We start from the raw sequence: 17,028 nt of genomic DNA on the forward strand, positions 1-17,028 counted from the left end.
AGAACTTAACCTAAATTTCAGGATGTTTTCAAATCTTTAGCAATCCACAAACATAGAATTAGAAAAATAAGTAAGACTAGAGGGAAGGAAATTTTAAAAGAGGAAAGTTAACCACCCATAATTTTGAGAAAAAAAAGTAAACATGTAGGATTAGTTCACCAACGTATTTTCTGAGTGTGTGAATACTATATGTTCATATGTATCCCTTCACACATTGTTTTTTAATTTCACAGATTTCTTTAAAGCCTCATGGAACACATCATTATCGCTGGATGCCCGGACACTTAATACACCTGACAGCAGGTGAAGTGCTCAGAATGGGACAGGATGTCACCTGGAATCAGCACTAAGTGATTCAGACTGTCCTTACTTTAAATGGTAAAAAGTCTAAATACTTTTCTTAATATTATTTTATATTAATGATGGTCATTTATTCATTTTTATTTGTATTATTACTATTCACAACTCATTTCCTAATGAAATAGTTAAGTTTCTGGCGTTAAAAACTAGTGTCAAATCTCTAGAAATCTTGTTATAAACAGATTTATAATGGTCAAATTGGTAGTATTTGGCTTTCTTTTTTTAGAACAGCAGCGCTTATCAGCTATAGAACCAATTGCCAAGTTATAAAATTAATTTTTGAAAACAAAGCTATTGAATGTTTGTAAGCATTTTACATAGTAAAAGTGGGTTGTGTTCCTAAAATTTGAATATAGATGAAGGTCTGTCATAAATTACAATTTGTATACACTATTGTTTTCTGCAAGACTTAGTTATTGCAGTCTGTTATAATTAATGCAGAAAACGCAAGCTGTATCTCTCTTTTGGATTATGAATATTTTGTTTTCTTGTAGTGTCTGGCATGGAATTAAACTCACTGTGAGACCAACCCAACACAGTCCAAAATTGGGCCTGGTTTCATCTGAGCCTTTTCAATCCAGTTTGAAAATTCCGTTGACTTGCCCTTCCTCCAAAGATTCTTAGAAGTCACAACCATTTCCGGCCAGGCACAGTGGCTCATGCCTGTAATCCCAGCACTTTGGGAGGCCAAGGCGGGCAGATAACAAGGTCAGGAGATCGAGACCATCCTGGCTAACATGGTGAAACCCCGTCTCTACTAAAAATAAAAAAAAATAAATAAAAAATTAGCCGGGCGTTGTGGTGGGTGCCTGTAGTCCCAGCTACTCGGGAGGCTGAGGCAGGAGAATGGCGTGAACCCGGGAGGCGGAGCTTGCAGTGAGCCAAGATCACCACTGCACTCCAGCCTGGGCGACAGGGCAAGACTCTGTCTCAAAAAGAAAAGTGACAATCATTTCCAAACTTCTCCCTAAGTATGCCCCAAATCCTAAATCAGCAAAAAGCAGAATGGATGTGATCTCTTTTAGGGCTGCTGACACCAGATAATGGACATTAAAAGATGTCAGGAGGAACTTAAATTACTAACGATTTCAAGACAAGGGGTGCTAATTCTGGCACAGTGTCTGAAACTGACTAACTATAGACTGTTCAATCATTATTACCTAGGTCACCCACTATGGTTTTGCACCTCAACATACCAGAGAGGTAAAATACCTGTTGTTAGATATTGTAGTGCATCCAGGTACTGGGATTTGGAGTTTGTTTTTTCTTTTGTTTTCTTTTTCAATCTGTGGTATAAATACTAGAGACTGTGAGCTTCCTGTACTACTAACACTTTCCTCTGATTCAGCCACTTTGTTTTTGTTTTAAACCTGACCTCATAGCAAAGAGGACAGTTTTTGAGCCTGAGAAGATTTATTGTGAAACTCTCTGTCTCTCTCTCTACATGCATACATACATACATACATGCATATATATATATATATTTATAATTGCTTCTTTTATTTCGGTGCTGTTCTTCATTTCAAGATGCCGTTGCAGCTCTGATAAATGCAAACTGACAACCTTCAAGGTCACAACGGAGGAAAAAATCACTGGTGCTTGAGCATAGAAGACTGTCCTTCACAACGAAAATCCCTGATTATTGTTTGAAATGCTGAGGAAGTTGCTGCGAAGGAGACTTTTTTCTTATCCCACTAAATACTACTTTGTGGTTCTTATTTTTTCCCTAATCACCTTCTCCGTTTTAAGGATTCATCAAAAGCCCGAATTTGTAAGTGTCAGACACTTGGAGCTTGCTGGGGAGAATCCTAGTAGTGATATTAATTGCACCAAAGTTTTACAGGGTGATGTAAATGAAATCCAAAAGGTAAAGCTTGAGATCCTAACAGTGAAATTTAAAAAGCGCCCTCGGTGGACACCTGATGACTATATAAACATGACCGGTGACTGTACTTCTTTCATCAAGAGACGCAAATATATTGTAGAACCCCTTAGTAAAGAAGAGGCAGAGTTTCCAATAGCATATTCTATAGTGGTTCATCACAAGATTGAAATGCTTGACAGGCTGCTGAGGGCCATCTATATGCCTCAGAATTTCTATTGCATTCATGTGGACACAAAATCCGAGGATTCCTATTTAGCTGCAGTGACAGGCATCGCTTCCTGTTTCAGTAATGTCTTTGTGGCCAGCCGATTGGAGAGTGTGGTTTATGCATCGTGGAGCCGGGTTCAGGCTGACCTTAACTGCATGAAGGACCTCTATGCAATGAGTGCAAACTGGAAGTACTTGATAAATCTTTGTGGTATGGATTTTCCTATTAAAACCAACCTAGAAATTGTCAGGAAGCTGAAGTTGTTAATGGGAGAAAACAGCCTGGAAACGGAGAGGATGCCATCCCATAAAGAAGAAAGGTGGAAAAAGCGGTATGAGGTCATTAATGGAAAGCTGACAAACACAGGGACTGTCAAAATGCTTCCTCCGCTCGAAACACCTCTTTTTTCTGGCAGTGCCTACTTTGTGGTCAGTAGAGAGTATGTGGGGTATGTACTACAGAATGAAAAACTCCAAAAGTTTATGGAGTGGGCGCAAGACACATACAGCCCTGATGAGTATCTCTGGGCCACCATCCAGAGGATTCCTGAAGTCCCGGGCTCACTTTCTGCCAGCCATAAGTACGATTTGTCTGACATGCAAGCAGTTGCCAGGTTTGTCAAGTGGCAATACTTTGAGGGTGATGTTTCCAAGGGTGCCCCCTACCCTCCCTGCGATGGGGTCCACGTGCGCTCGGTGTGCATTTTTGGAGCTGGTGACTTGAACTGGATGCTGCGCAACCACCACTTGTTTGCCAATAAGTTTGACGTGGATGTTGACCTCTTTGCCATCCAGTGTTTGGATGAGCATTTGAGGCATAAAGCTTTGGAGACATTAAAACACTGACCATTACAGGCAACTTTATGAATAATAAGAAGGATACACAAAACGTACCCTTATCTGTTTCCCCTTCCTTGTCAGTGAGCATCGGGAAGATGGTATGAGCTCCTCTTTGGGGCGGGGACTCTAGATCTTCTTGTCAGAGAAGCTGCATGGTTTCTGCAGAGCACCATTAGCTAGAAAAGTGATAACATTAAATGCTCATCTAGAGTTAATGATGGGAGGGGTAAAGGTAGCCTTGAGGCCAGAGCAGGTAGCAAGGCATTCTGGAAAGAGGGGACCAGGGTGGATGGCGAAGAGGCCGGTGCATAAAGTCAGCCTGTTCAAAGTGCTCAGGGACTTAGCAAAATGAGAAGATGTGACCTGTGCCAAAACTATTTTGAGAATTTTAAATGTGACCATTTTTCTGGTATGAATAAACTTACAGCAACAAATAATCAAGGATACAGTTAATCTGATGTTATATTTGTTGAAATGGAAATTTGATTTTACTCTAAGTGATTTTTGTAAATGATTTATTTTCTGCTCTAATACTGTACTGTGTAGTTTGTCTCTGTATGTCATCTCAGGGAGCTTAAAATGGGCTTGATTTAACATTGTTTTGTGTTATTTTGCTTGCAACAATGCACACATTTTCAAAACCAAAAAATGACAATTTCTACTTTAGTTAATTTCTACAAATCATCTTAGGTTATTAGCAAAGTTAAGACATCTTTTTAAAAAAAAAATTTATAGCTTCTACAAAGAGAAACACTCCATTTTTCTAGAGATTTGCCTCTATCTTCCTTTCCTCAGTCTCCCCAGACTGCTATCAAGCTGTGTAAAAATTTACTTTCACTGGACCCTAAATTATTGTCTCTGCAATCTGACTGCCAGTAATTAGTACAGAAAACTAAGACAGAAAGGATGATATAGGTTTGAGGGGCTGGGGAGTGGGAGGGAGGAGAAAAGGAATGTATTTAAACCATTTCTGATGCCAGTAATGAGTGTAAAAACCAGCATTGACACCATCCCCAAAATTAAGGCTGTCGCTCATTGAGTCTACTTGTGTCCAACCTCCCAGGATTGTTTAATCCCACTGTCACCTGTGTCTTCATTTGAAAGGACTTGGCCCTATCCTTGGGTCTTCCCATTACCTGCCCCTGGTTGTAAGTTTCCTCCTTTCTCAACCTTCCATGAGGAGGAAAGAAGTGTGCACATGGCCTATTGGAAGGCCTGGGAAGGGAACTTTAAGTTTGGGACAGATTTTTTTTTAGTTTTTGGTATCATTCACAGCATACAATTTTTACTCTCGCCATTTTCACCATAAGACAGACAATTTGGGATTGCTCTAATGCCGTCTCACATCTCAAAGTACATTCAAATCTTAAAAAGAAGTTCTTATAATTTTGCCGTGTTGATACTGTTCAGCAAACAAGCTGCCAGGAACTGTGAGGCTTTGTCATTTAGCATTAGACTTTAAACAAGAATTAAAATCATGTGCTGTATTTTTAAAACATAGCCAAATTAAATAGTACGTGAGAAATTCAGAGTATTAGACAGTTTTAAGGCATTCAACTGAGAAAACCTGTTTTATTCCTCAAAGTCAGAAAACATTTTCATCTTGTTGAGAGAGATGTTTTTAAACTTTTATTATCATTTGTAAACGTGGAAGTTGGTCGATTGCTGTGTTTTTGCATGATTAGCATGGGAGTCTGTTGGAGCAAGAGGAACATGTTTTGAAAACTCAAGAGATAATATTGATGAGGGCGGTACATGCAGTGTGTTCTCTCTTTATTGGCTTCTAAACCAGTTTTTTCCTTTAATGCATGTCAAATATTTCTCCCATGCTTCTCTTAGCAGAAAAGTTTTTACCTAAAAGACAGGGCACTTTTTTTTTTTTTTTTTTTTGAGACGGAGTTTTGCTCTGTCGCCCAGGCTGGAGTGCAGTGGCCGGATCTCAGCTCACTGCAAGCTCCGCCTCCCGGGTTCACGCCATTCTCCTGCCTCAGCCTCTCGAGTAGCTGGGACTGCAGGCGCCTGGCACCTCGCCCAGCTAGTTTTTTGTATTTTTTAGTAGAGACGGTGTTTCACTGTGTTAGCCAGGATGGTCTCGATCTCCTGACCTCGTGATCCGCCCGTCTCGGCCTCCCAAAGTGCTGGGATTACAGGCTTGAGCCACCACGCCCGGCCGACAGGGCACTTTTTAACTCTAAAACTAGTGATACTCAGTGACATACACTTTGTCTTATAAACATTTTTTCATTTTTTATTTTGAAAAATCGCAAATCTACAGCAAAAGTAAAACAGTAGTAAACACCCTATAACCCTCACCTGGTGTTAACATTGTGCCCTGTTTGCTTTATGTCGTATGTATTTTTGAACTTAGCAAAATTGGAAATTAAAATTTCTGAAAATTACAAATATGCAAAGTTATTTATCTTAGCACGTTTATTATGTGTGACTACATCTGATTTATATTTAAATTGACAGGTTTTGAGGGATTTTTTTCTTCATCACAAATGTAAAAATAGGATTTTAGAATCTGTATCTCCAAGGTCTACATGGCCAGGCACAGTGACTCACACCTGTAATCTTCAGGATTTCAAGACTGGCCTGGTCACCATGATGAAACCCCATCTCTACTGAAAATAGGAAAAAAAAAAAAAAGTTAACCAGGTTTGCACCTGTAATCCTGGGAGGCTGAGGCAGGAGAATCTCTTGAACCCAGGAGGCGGAGGTTGCAGTGAGCTGAGATCCCACCACCACTCCAGTCTGGGTGACAGTGAAACTCTTATCTCCAAAAACAAACAAACTAACAAAAAGTCCTTAAACATAAATGAACAAAAATTTTGTAATGGAAGGATTCTAGTTAATGAGTATTGCATCAAGATTTATATCTTTCTTACTAAGGACAAGAGTTAATAAAAATTGTTCTTTATTTTACAGGCAGTTACTGAAGCTCTTCCCAGAACTCAGTAAACAGCCACTCAGCCTTGAAAATGGAGCGTTGTTGTTTCTATACATATATTTATGTCATTTATTCAGTACAGTTCACTTAAATAACAAGTAGGTTTTCTTTTGTAGTGATTTGGGTAAGAAGAGGCCATGTTTCAGTTCGTTTCCTCTGTAGGGTCGATTGAATTGGACTTTTTCAGTTGTTCAGAAAAATAAAAATAATTTCTCACTATATTAAATAGAGATACTCCTCAACTTACGATGTGGGTAGGTCCCAGTAAACCTGTTATAATTTGAAAATATCATATTGAAAATGAATTGAATATCTCTAACTTGAAATCATAACTTAGCCTAGCCTACCTTAAATGTTCTCAGAACATTTAGCCTGCAGTTGGGCAAAACCATTTAACACAAAGCCTATTTTATAATAAAGTGTTGAATAGCTCATATTATTTACTGAATACTGTCCTGAAAGTGAAAAAAAAAATGATTGTATAGGTACTCAAAGTATGATTTCTACTGAATGCATATCACTTGTGAGCTGTGGTAAAGTTGAAAAACTGTTAAGCCTCTTAGGATTTTTATGTAAGTTGGGTACCATCAGTTTAAAATAAATGCAATACTATTTCATGATAAACATGGTCACTGTAAGTTTTACTCTTTTGAATGTGGGCGCAATGGAATGCAGTTAGAATCAGTCATATCACCATTAAAATCAGCCATTCAGAAACCAAGGCCTTGTCTGCACAAATTTTTTATTCCTTTTTCTGTTAGCAACCAGCACTCAAATGTTAAATTTGGTAGTTGATGTACTTTGTAACAAATGAGTGTGTGCAAGTAGTGATTAAAAGTAAGATTCATTCTCAAGGCACAAATGTCAGAGGGGAAGAGAGTATGTCAAAAACTAACACAGATTATGCAAAAAGATTACTGGGAGGCTTTAGAAGAATGGCCAGTATTGCATTCTAGGACATTAGACACTTCAACTGTGTCTACTGAAGAAAGAGAACAGTTTTCCAGTTAGTAGCAAAGATTAATAGGAGCTATCACCTGCTGTTGGTTTGAATGTGATGGGCACAGCTGAGGGAAAAGGGACCCCATGTCCCCAATATTGAGTGCCTGCTCCAAATATTGTCACACCGGATCTATTAAACACTTCCGGGTGCTCTTTAAGAGCCCTAAGTTAGATGAAACAGATTCTAGAAAGTGGCAACATTGATGAATTTCAGATTTTTCTCTATAGCTTGAAAGCTTTACATATCCCTTATAAGCCTGCTTGTGAAAGATTTTGTTTTTAATATGTGCTTTAATGTTTTCAGGGCTTGTCATCAGAATATTGATACCATTTTTTAAGGCAGTAAGACCCAAACTGGAAATGAATTACAACTATTGGGAAAGAAAAAACTGTTGTTATTATTGCAGATGATATAATGGTCCAAGTAGAAAGCCTAGGAATCTCATCTTAGAATTAATATAAAATTAGCAAAAACCTCCAGATATCCAAAAGTCAATAGACAAAGATCGCTTTAAGATATAATTGTAGTATATCACCATTCATTGTGGCAACAAGCTTTGTCACATTTATAGACAAACTGAGCACGTGTGCAGGAACTATACGAAGATAACAGAAGACCTGTATAGATGGAAAAATACAGTGCTCCTAGCTGAATGGATTTTTTTTTTTTTTTTTGAGACAGAGTTTCGCTCTTGTTGCCCAGGCTGGAGTGCAATGCCATGATCTCAGCTCACCGTACCTTCCACCTCCCAGGTTCAAGCGATTCTCCTGCCTCAGCCTCCCGAGTAGCTGAGATTACAGGCATGCGCCACCACGCCCGGCTAATTTTGTATTTTTAGTAGAGATGTGGTTTCTCCATGTAGGTCAGGCTGGTCTCGAACTCCCTACCTCAGGTGATCCACCCACCTAGGCCTCCCAAAGTGCTGGGATTACAGGAATGAGCCACCACGCCTAGCCCACTTAGCAATTTTACATTTTCAAATGAAAAGTCTTACACATCTTTTATTCCTGGTTAATTTACTTTTGTTTGTTTTTTCGAGATGGAGTTTCATTCTTGTTGCCCCAGCGCAATGGCACAATCTCCACCTCCCAGATTCAAGTGATTTTCCTGCCTCAGCCTCCCAAGTAACTGGGATAACAGGTGCCTGCCACCACACCTGGCCAATTTTTTTGTATTTTTAGTAGAGACGGGGTTTCACCATGTTGAGAAGGCTGGTCTTGAACTCCTGACCTCAGGTGATCCACCCTCCTCGGCCTCTCAAAGTGCTGGGATTACAGGCATGAGCCACCAAGCCCAGCCTATCCCTAGTTAATTTATAGTGACTGGTGCTATTGCACATGGTGTCTTCTTTAAATTTATGTTTTCTAATGTCCTTTGCTATATAGAAATACAGTTTACTTTTATATATTGATCTTATGCCCAGTTTGATGTATTCTCTTATTTTATACATGTATAGAATTATATAATATATATGACATTTTACTTTTCTTCTTTTCTAATCCTGTTTTCATTTCATTTTTCTTTTTTCATTGCCTTCAGTACTCTATTTGGTAGAATTGCTCTAATTGAGTAGCCTTTTATTATTCATGGCTGTGAAAGGAATTCTTTAGCTGTTTTCCCATTAAGCATTATGTTAGATGTAGGTTTTTGTAGCTATCTCTACTAGATTGAATGTGAAAACGTCCTAAATTGTCGTCCTAGGGTAAATGTGAATTTTCAGTTTCTTTTCCAGGAAAAAGGTGGACTCTAAATCTGGGCTGTCTTTGTGACTTGATTTAGTTAATAAAATTCCGAAGTCATGGTGTGTCAGCTCTGAGTTTCACAAGACTTGTGTGCTTCCATTTTCCCTTGCGAACCTGCTGCCAGTGTATGAATATGCTCAGGCTGGCCTGTTGCAGGATGGGGAGGAAAGACCAGCAGTCTCTACGGTGAATTTGCCCCAAACATGTAAGAGATAGCATTAGCGGAGCTGCCAACCTGACCTAGTGATGATGCCAGATGCTTGACAATCCAGGCAAGACCATGATAACAACACAGNTTCTCCATGTTGGTCAGGTTGGTCTCAACCTCCCGACCTCGGGTGATCTGCCCACCTTGGCGTCCCAAAGTGCTGGGATTGCAGGTGTGAGCCACCGTGCCCAGCCCTAAAATGAAATATTTTAAACATTTCTTCTATTTGTGAATTAATTGAATGCAAGTCTATTAATGTTCTCAATGGCTTGAGAGTATTCTAAATTTCATCTGAAGGATGTGCAAGAATAGGGATATTTTGAAAGGAAAGTAATGACGTCTTGAGATACTAGATATAAAACCATATTTCACAGCTAAAAAATATTGAAAAGGTACTAATAGTTTACATTTGACCTCTTAGACCAATGCAGTAGTAGCCCCGAAATAGATGTGAGTATAAATAAAATATTCCAAAAAATCCTAGGAACATAAGGAAGGTAAATTTTTGGAGAATACTAGATTATGGCTTTATAATGTACACCAAAATCCAGGTGAAAAATGAAAATAAGCCAGAAGAACGTATTAGTGACTATCTTTGGATGTGACTGAATTTTCCAAATAAAGGCAATAGGAGGATTCATTAAGGAGCAGATTATACATTTAACTAAAAATATATACCTTCTGAATATGAGAAAGTAAAAGGCAAATGAGATTAGAACATTTACCTACAGACTTAGGAAGAAGGAGGCTTAATACCTTAATATGGAAATGATTTATACACATATTTAAAACCAGTTTTATTGAGATAATTCACATATACAGTTTACCCATTTAAAGTGTATATCTGAGTGGTTTTTATTATAACCATTACCACAATCCATTTTATTTTTATTTTAAATATGGAGACAGTTCTCACTATGAAGCCCAGCCTGGTCTCAAACTCCTCAGCTCAAGCGATTCTCCCACCTCAGCCTCCCAAAGTGTTGGGATTACAAGCATAAGCCACCACACCTGGCCCATAATCAATTTGAGAACCTCTTCATCACCCCAAAAAGGAACCCTGTACCCTTTATAGTCACTCCCCACAACTACCTCATACTAACATATTTTTTTAAACATGAAGACTCCAAGAGAAAAATGAGCAAAGGATGTGACAATTCATAGAAGTGCAATAAGAAATAGAAATGGCTAATATGAAAAACTGTAATTCAATAAAGATGATTCAAATTAAAAGAAAATTTTCTGTGTCAAATTAGCAGTTTTGGTGTTTGGTTTTTTAAAATATCCTTGATACTTGAGAGACTATATTGAGAAATAAGACTATATATAATGTGATCTCAATTATGAAAGTATTGAACAGAAAGGAGCATTCAGAATTTCCTGAAGTCACATCTACATATTTTGAGAATGACTCCTTCCAACTCCATAAAATTGTTGCCAAATATGTATTTGGAGCTTTTTCCACATATGGTTTGCCTTAGGGAGTCATGCTCCCCAGTCCCAGACTTTATTTAGGGGAGGAAGGAGCCATGCTTTCTCTCCACTCACCTACTGACAGGAGTGTTTTAGATGTCACAGTTAGTGCTTAGCCATGTCAAGGCCCTATACTCTGCTTAACCTTGTAAGATAGCCCCATTGTGTACCCACAGTGAAGAGAACCTTTTGCAGCAGTAGCCAGAATAACCAATCCTATAGGCCACTGTCACTGTCCATCTGACTACAAGAGCTGAGGATGATTAGATTGGCAGCAGTTTTGCCTCTAGCTCCTTGGAATGTATCTATGGAATTTCATTTTCTGATACCCAATACATGTTGATTTAATCACTTGTTAGGTGAGAATGGCCTGGTTCTTGAGCTGCATGCCAGTGGGAAACATATGTTCCCTTTCAGCAGGAGGACTCGAGAAGATTCATACTCTCCAGGAGCCTCCATCTGAACATCTGACTGTGGGAGTAACTTGGATGAGCAGTATGGGTGCAGGAGGAGGATCTTGTTTAACTAGATAATTTTGTGCATTTCATATGAAGGTTTATTGACCTTTAAGATGAAGGTACAGAAACCGGTATTGTTTGTTTTGTTTTAATTTCTGCAAAACACGGATATCACTATCACTGGCTTAAACGTTATTGGGTATTTATAATTTACTTCCTTTGCCATTAGACTCGTTAGTAAACGCTTTCTGGCCCGGTTAGAATTCCCTTATTTGATTTGATGCAAACAAGATGTGTTTTCTCTTCACGACAGCTTTTCGTGCCCCTTCACTCAGAGGAGAATACTCCTGTAAGTATGTTCCTCAAAGCCCACTGAGCTCATCGTGACAACAGCTGGCATTTGTTGAGCATTTACTTACTGCATGTTCTAAGCACTTTGCATGTATTACTTCCTTTCACTCCGTAACAACCCTGGGGATGGGCACTACTTACAAAAAAATTGGCCCAATTTATAGAAGAGCAGAGAAAAGCACGAATCCATAATAAATGGCTTGAAAAACTGTTTTTCTCTGATCCATTCATCTATTTTACCATTTTAACCATCCACCTTCTTCCCCAGACCCTGGCCTGCTGTGAGTGCAGCACATCTTCTCTTTATTTTTGAGACAGGGTCTCACTCCATTGCCCGGGCTAGAGTACAGTGGCATGATCACGGCTCACTGCAGCCTCGACTTTCTGGGCTCCAGCAATCCTCCCACCTCAGCCTCCAGAGTAGCTCAAACCACAGGTATGTGCCACCATGCTTGGCTAATTTTTGTTTTTGTTTTTTTAATAGAAATGGGGTTTCGCCATGCTGCCCAGGCTGGTCTCGAACTTATGAGCTCAAGCAGTCCACCTGCCTCGGCCTCCCAAAATGCTGGGATTACAGGCGTGACCCACCGTGCCTGGCCAGCACATCTTGTTTTAAATAAGAAATGCAGGTGGGGCGCGCGGTGGCTCACGCCTGTAATCCCAGCACTTTGAGAGGACAAGGTGGGCAGATAGCCAGGTCAAGAGATTGAGACCATCCTGGCCAACATGGTAAAACCCTGTCTCTACTAAAATTACAAAAATTAGCTGGGCATGGTGGCGCGCACCCCTGTAGTCCCAGCTACTTAGGAGGCTGAGGCAGAAGACTCGCTTGAACCCAGGAGGCGGAGGTTGCAGTGAGCCAAGATTCTATAATGCACTGAGAAATAAAAGGGGCAGAAACAGAATTAATCCACAAGTCTTACTGAAACCACCCCAAAGGGTGTGTGGAGAGAGAGAGAGGAGAGAAAGGAGGGAGAGCAGTAAGCATCAACTTGATGAGGGCAGGCAGAAGGCAGGCTCAGAGAAAGGGGAGAAGCAGGAGAAGAGCAGGGCTAAGAAGCCATCAGAGGGAGTTTCAAAAAGCCCTGTCTGCCCAGGCACAGTGGCTTACACCTGTAATCCCAACACTTTGGGAGGCCGAGGCGGGCGGATCTCCTGAGGTCAGGAATGGGAGACCAGCTTGGCCAATATGATGAAACCCTGTCTCTACTAAAAATACAAAAACTAGCTGGGTGTGGTGGCCCAGGCTTGTAATCCCAGCTACTTGGGAGGCTGAGGCGGGAGGATTGCTTGAACCCAGGAGGCAGAGGTTGCAGTGAGCCAAGATCGCGCCACTGCACTCCAGCCTGGATGACAGAGTGAGATTCCGTCTCCAAAAAGAAGAAAAAGAAAACAAACAAACAAACAAAACTCCTGTCTGTCTTAACACTTGTTCAAAGCATAGATTTGAGAGGGGAGCATTTTGACTTAAAGCATACGGCAACGTCAACCCCCAATTTCCAGGGACAGTCTCTGTACTAGTTTGTTCTCATGCTGTTAATAAAGACATACCCCCGACTGGGTAATTTATAAAGGAAAGAGGTTTAATGGACTCACATTTCCACATGACTAGGGAGGCCTGACAATCATGGCAGAAGACAAATGAGGAACAAAATCATGTCTTACATGGCGATAGGCAAGAAAGAGTGTGTAGGGGAACTCCCATCTATAAAACCGTCAGATCTTGTGAGACTTATTCACTATCACAGCACTGGAAAGACCCACCCCCATGATTCAATTACCTCCTACTGGGTCCCTCCCATGACATGTGGAGATTGTGGGAGCTACAGTTCGAGATTTGGGTGAGGACACAGCCAAACCAAATCAGTCTCTGTTTAGGTGTATTTTCCAGTAGAATGTTGTTTCTCTAATGCAGTAAGTACACATGTGCTCATGCATGTGTGCATGCACACACACATACATACAAAGTGAGGGGATTTTGCAAAGGAATGTAAGAGGAGCAGGTACCACTGGAAAGACAGAAAGGACTCTGTTGAAGGCAGGGAAGTGAGTGAGCCTGCAGTCTATGGAGAGAAATGTGAGGAAAAGGGGGAGATTTCTTCCTCAGGTTTATTGTGGTACAAAAGTGCTATATATTAAGATGTACATGATGTTTTGATATATATTGTGATGTGATTATCACAATCAATTAACATAGCCATCACTTCATGTAGGTAACTTTTTTGTGGTAAGAACGCTTAAGATCCTTAGCAAATATGAATATACAATGAAGTATTATTATTATTATTATCACCATGCTGTACATTAAATCCCCAGAACTTATTCCCTTATAACTGAAAGTTTGGATCAATTGATCCAAATCCCCCCATTTTCCCCACTGGCCTTGCCCAGTCCCTGGCAACCAACTTTCTACCTTTGTTTCTATGAATTTGACTTCTTTAGATTCCACATGTAAGTGGGGTCGTGCAATATTTGTCTGTGTCTGGCTTATTTCACAGGACAGAAAGTCTTTTAGGTTCATCCATGTTGTCATAAACAGCAGGATTTTCTTATTTTTCGTGGTCAAATAATATTCCATTGTGTACATGCATGTGTGTGTTTGTGTGTCACATTTTCTTTATCGATTTAGCCATCAACACACAATTAGGTTTTTCCATATCTTGGTTATTGTGAGTAACACATCAATGAACATGGGAGTGGAGGGCAGATATCCTTTTGACATGCTGATTCATTTTCTTTGGATATATGCCTAGTAGTGGGATCGCTAGATTATGTGGTAGTTCTATTTTTAGTTATTTGAGGAAGCTCCATACTGTTTTCCATAATGGCTGTACCAATTTACAATCCCACCAACAGTGTTCCCAGGCCCACCACATTCTTGCCAATGCTTGTTACTGTTTGACTAATACTATCCTAACAAGTGTGAGGTGATTTCTCATTGTGGTTTTAAGCTGCATTTTCTTGATATTGAGGTGTTTGTTTGTTTGTTTGTTTGTTTTAGAAAAGGGTTCTCACTCTGTCATCCAGGGCGGAGTGCAGTGGTGTCATGATCATAGCTCACTGCAGTCTCCATCTCCTAGGCTCAAGCGATCTGTCCCTCTTGGCCTCCTAAAGTCCTGGAATTACAGGCATGAGTCACTGTGCCTGACAAGCAGTTTTTAAATATATCTTTTAGCTATTTGTATGTCTTATTTGAAGAATGTTTATTCAGGTCCTTTGTCCATTTTTAATTGGATTATTTGGGGGTTTTTTACTATTGAGTTGTATGAGTTCTTTGTGTATTTTGGATATTAGCCCTCTATTGGATATATAGTTTGCAAATATTTTCTCCCATTCTGCAGATTACATTTTACTTTTGTTGACTGTTTCCCTTGCTGTGCAGAAAGTTTTTAGTTTGATGGAGTCCCCATGTTTATTTTGCTTTTGTTGCCTGGGCTTTTGGGATCATAATCATAAAATCTTTGCCAAGACCACTATCGAGAAAATTTTCCCTTATGTTTTCTTCTAGGATTTATTGGGTTTCAGATTTGATGTTTGTCTTTCACCCTTTTTTTGTTTTGTTTTGTTTTGTTTTTGTTTTGAGATAGAGTCTCACTCTGTTGCTCAGGCTAGAGTGCAGTGGTGCCATCTTGGCTCATTGCAACCTCTGCTTCCCAGGTTCAAGTGATTCTTCTGCCTCAGCCTCCCAAGTAGCTGAGATTACAGGCGCCTGCCACCACGCCTGGCTACTTTTTGTATTTTCAGCAGAGACAGGGTTTCACCATGTTGGCAAGGCTGGTCTTGAACTCCTGACCTCAAGTGATCTGCCCACCTTGGCCTCCCAAAGTGCTGGGATTACAGGCGTGAGCCGCTGCACCTGGCCTTCATCCATTTTGAGTTGACTTTTGTGTATAGCATAAGATGAGGGCCCAATCTAATCTTCTGCATTTGTACATCCAGTTTTCCCAGTACCACTTATTGAAGATATTCACCTTTCCCCATTGTGTGTTCTTCATACCTTGGTTGAAAGTGAGTTGGCCTTAAAGGCATGGATTTGTTTTTGGGTTCTCTATCCTGTTCCATTGCTCTATGTATCTCTTTTTACGCCAGTACTGTGCTGTTTTGATAACTATAACTTTATAATAAACCTTGAAATCAGGTAGTTGGCGGGGGGTGTGGTGCCTACAACTTTGTTTGTCCTCAAGATTACTTTGGCTATTCAGAATCTTTTGTGGTTGCATATGAATTTTAGGATTGCTTTTTCTATTTCTGTAAAAAATGTCATTGGAATTTTGATAGGAATCGCATTGAATCTACAAATTGCCTTGGGTAGTATGGGCATTTTAATACTTTTGTATCCTGCAACTTCACTAAATTTATTGGCTAGTTCTAACAGCTTTTTGGTGGAGTCATTAGGGTTTTCTATATACAGGATCATGTCATCTGCAAACAGAACCAATTTTACTTCTTTCTTTTTGATTTGGATGCATTTTATTTCTTTTTCTTGCCTAATTGCTCTCGCCAGGACTTCTGGTAGTATGTTGAATAGAAGTAGTGAGAGTGGAAATTCTTGTCTTGTTCCTAATCTTAGAAGAAAAACTTTCAGCTTTGCACCATTGAGTGTGGTGTTAGCTGTGGGCTTATCATATACGGCCTTTTTTATTATTCTTTATTGAGAGATTTTCGATTACTGATTCAGTCTCCTTATTCTTTATTGGTCTGTTGAGATTTTCTGTTCTTCATAATTTAATCTTGGTAGGTTGTATGTTTCTAGTAATTTGTTCATTTCTTTTAAGTTATCTAATTTATTGGCATATAATTATTCATAGTTGTCTCTTATCCTTTGAATCATTTGTCAACTTTGTCAACTTTGTTTCTCTTTTCAGAAAACCAACTCTTAGTCTCATTGATCTTTTCTATTGTTTTTCTGTAACAGTCTCTATTTTCTCTATTTTATTTATTTTCCTGCTGTAATCTTTGTTATTTTTTTCCTTTGCTAACTTGAGGCTTAGCCTGTTCTTCTTCTAGCTCCTTGAGGTATAAAGTTAGGTTATTTATTTGAGATGTTTCATTTTTCTTAATGTAAGTTGTTTGATTTTTTGTTTGTTTGTTTTTAAGACAGGGTCTTGGCCGGGCACAGTGGCTCATGCCTGTGATCCCAGCACTTTGGGAGGCCGAGGTGGGCGGATCACGAGGTCAGGAGGTCGGGACCATCCTGACTAACATGGTGAAACCCTGTCTCTACTAAAAATACAAAAAATTAGCCAGGCGTGGTGGCGGGCACCTGTAGTCCCAGCTACTCGGGAGGCTGAGGCAGGAGAATGGCGTGAACCCAGGAGGCGGAGCTTGCAGTGAGCCGAGATCACACCACTGCACTCCAGCCTGGGTGACAGAGCGAGACTCCGTCATAAAAAGAGAAAGAAAAAAAAGAGAGAGAGGGAAAGAAAAGACAGGGAAAGAAAGAAAGAAAGAGAGAGAGAAAGAAGAAAAGAAAGAGGAGGGAGGGAGGGAGGGAGGGAAGGAAGGAAGGAAGGAAGGAAGGAAGGAAGGAAGGAAGGAAGGAAGGAAGGAA

At 39.9% G+C, this 17,028-nt stretch overlaps 1 protein-coding gene across 8 annotated transcripts in view; it reads left to right on the forward strand.

The window, feature by feature from the left end:
* The window catches only part of GCNT1 (glucosaminyl (N-acetyl) transferase 1), a 129,649-nt gene that overhangs the window by 106,880 nt on the left and 5,741 nt on the right, over positions 1 to 17,028 (forward strand). For 7 of the 8 annotated variants that reach the window (XM_017892746.1, XM_017892744.1, XM_017892743.1 and 4 more), the window contains 2 exons: positions 234 to 378; positions 1,888 to 3,886. In XM_017892746.1, the coding sequence (XP_017748235.1) occupies positions 2,012 to 3,298 (1,287 nt within the window). In that variant the 5' untranslated portion in view covers positions 234 to 378; positions 1,888 to 2,011 and the 3' untranslated portion in view covers positions 3,299 to 3,886. Of the gene's footprint in view, positions 1 to 233; positions 379 to 1,887; positions 3,887 to 17,028 lie in introns of those variants that run through there. The other variant, XR_001889329.1, reaches the window with a different exon arrangement.

This window comes from Rhinopithecus bieti, unplaced genomic scaffold (assembly GCF_001698545.2).
Source record: "Rhinopithecus bieti isolate Rb0 unplaced genomic scaffold, ASM169854v2 scaffold_19708, whole genome shotgun sequence".
Lineage (NCBI taxonomy): Eukaryota > Metazoa > Chordata > Mammalia > Primates > Cercopithecidae > Rhinopithecus > Rhinopithecus bieti.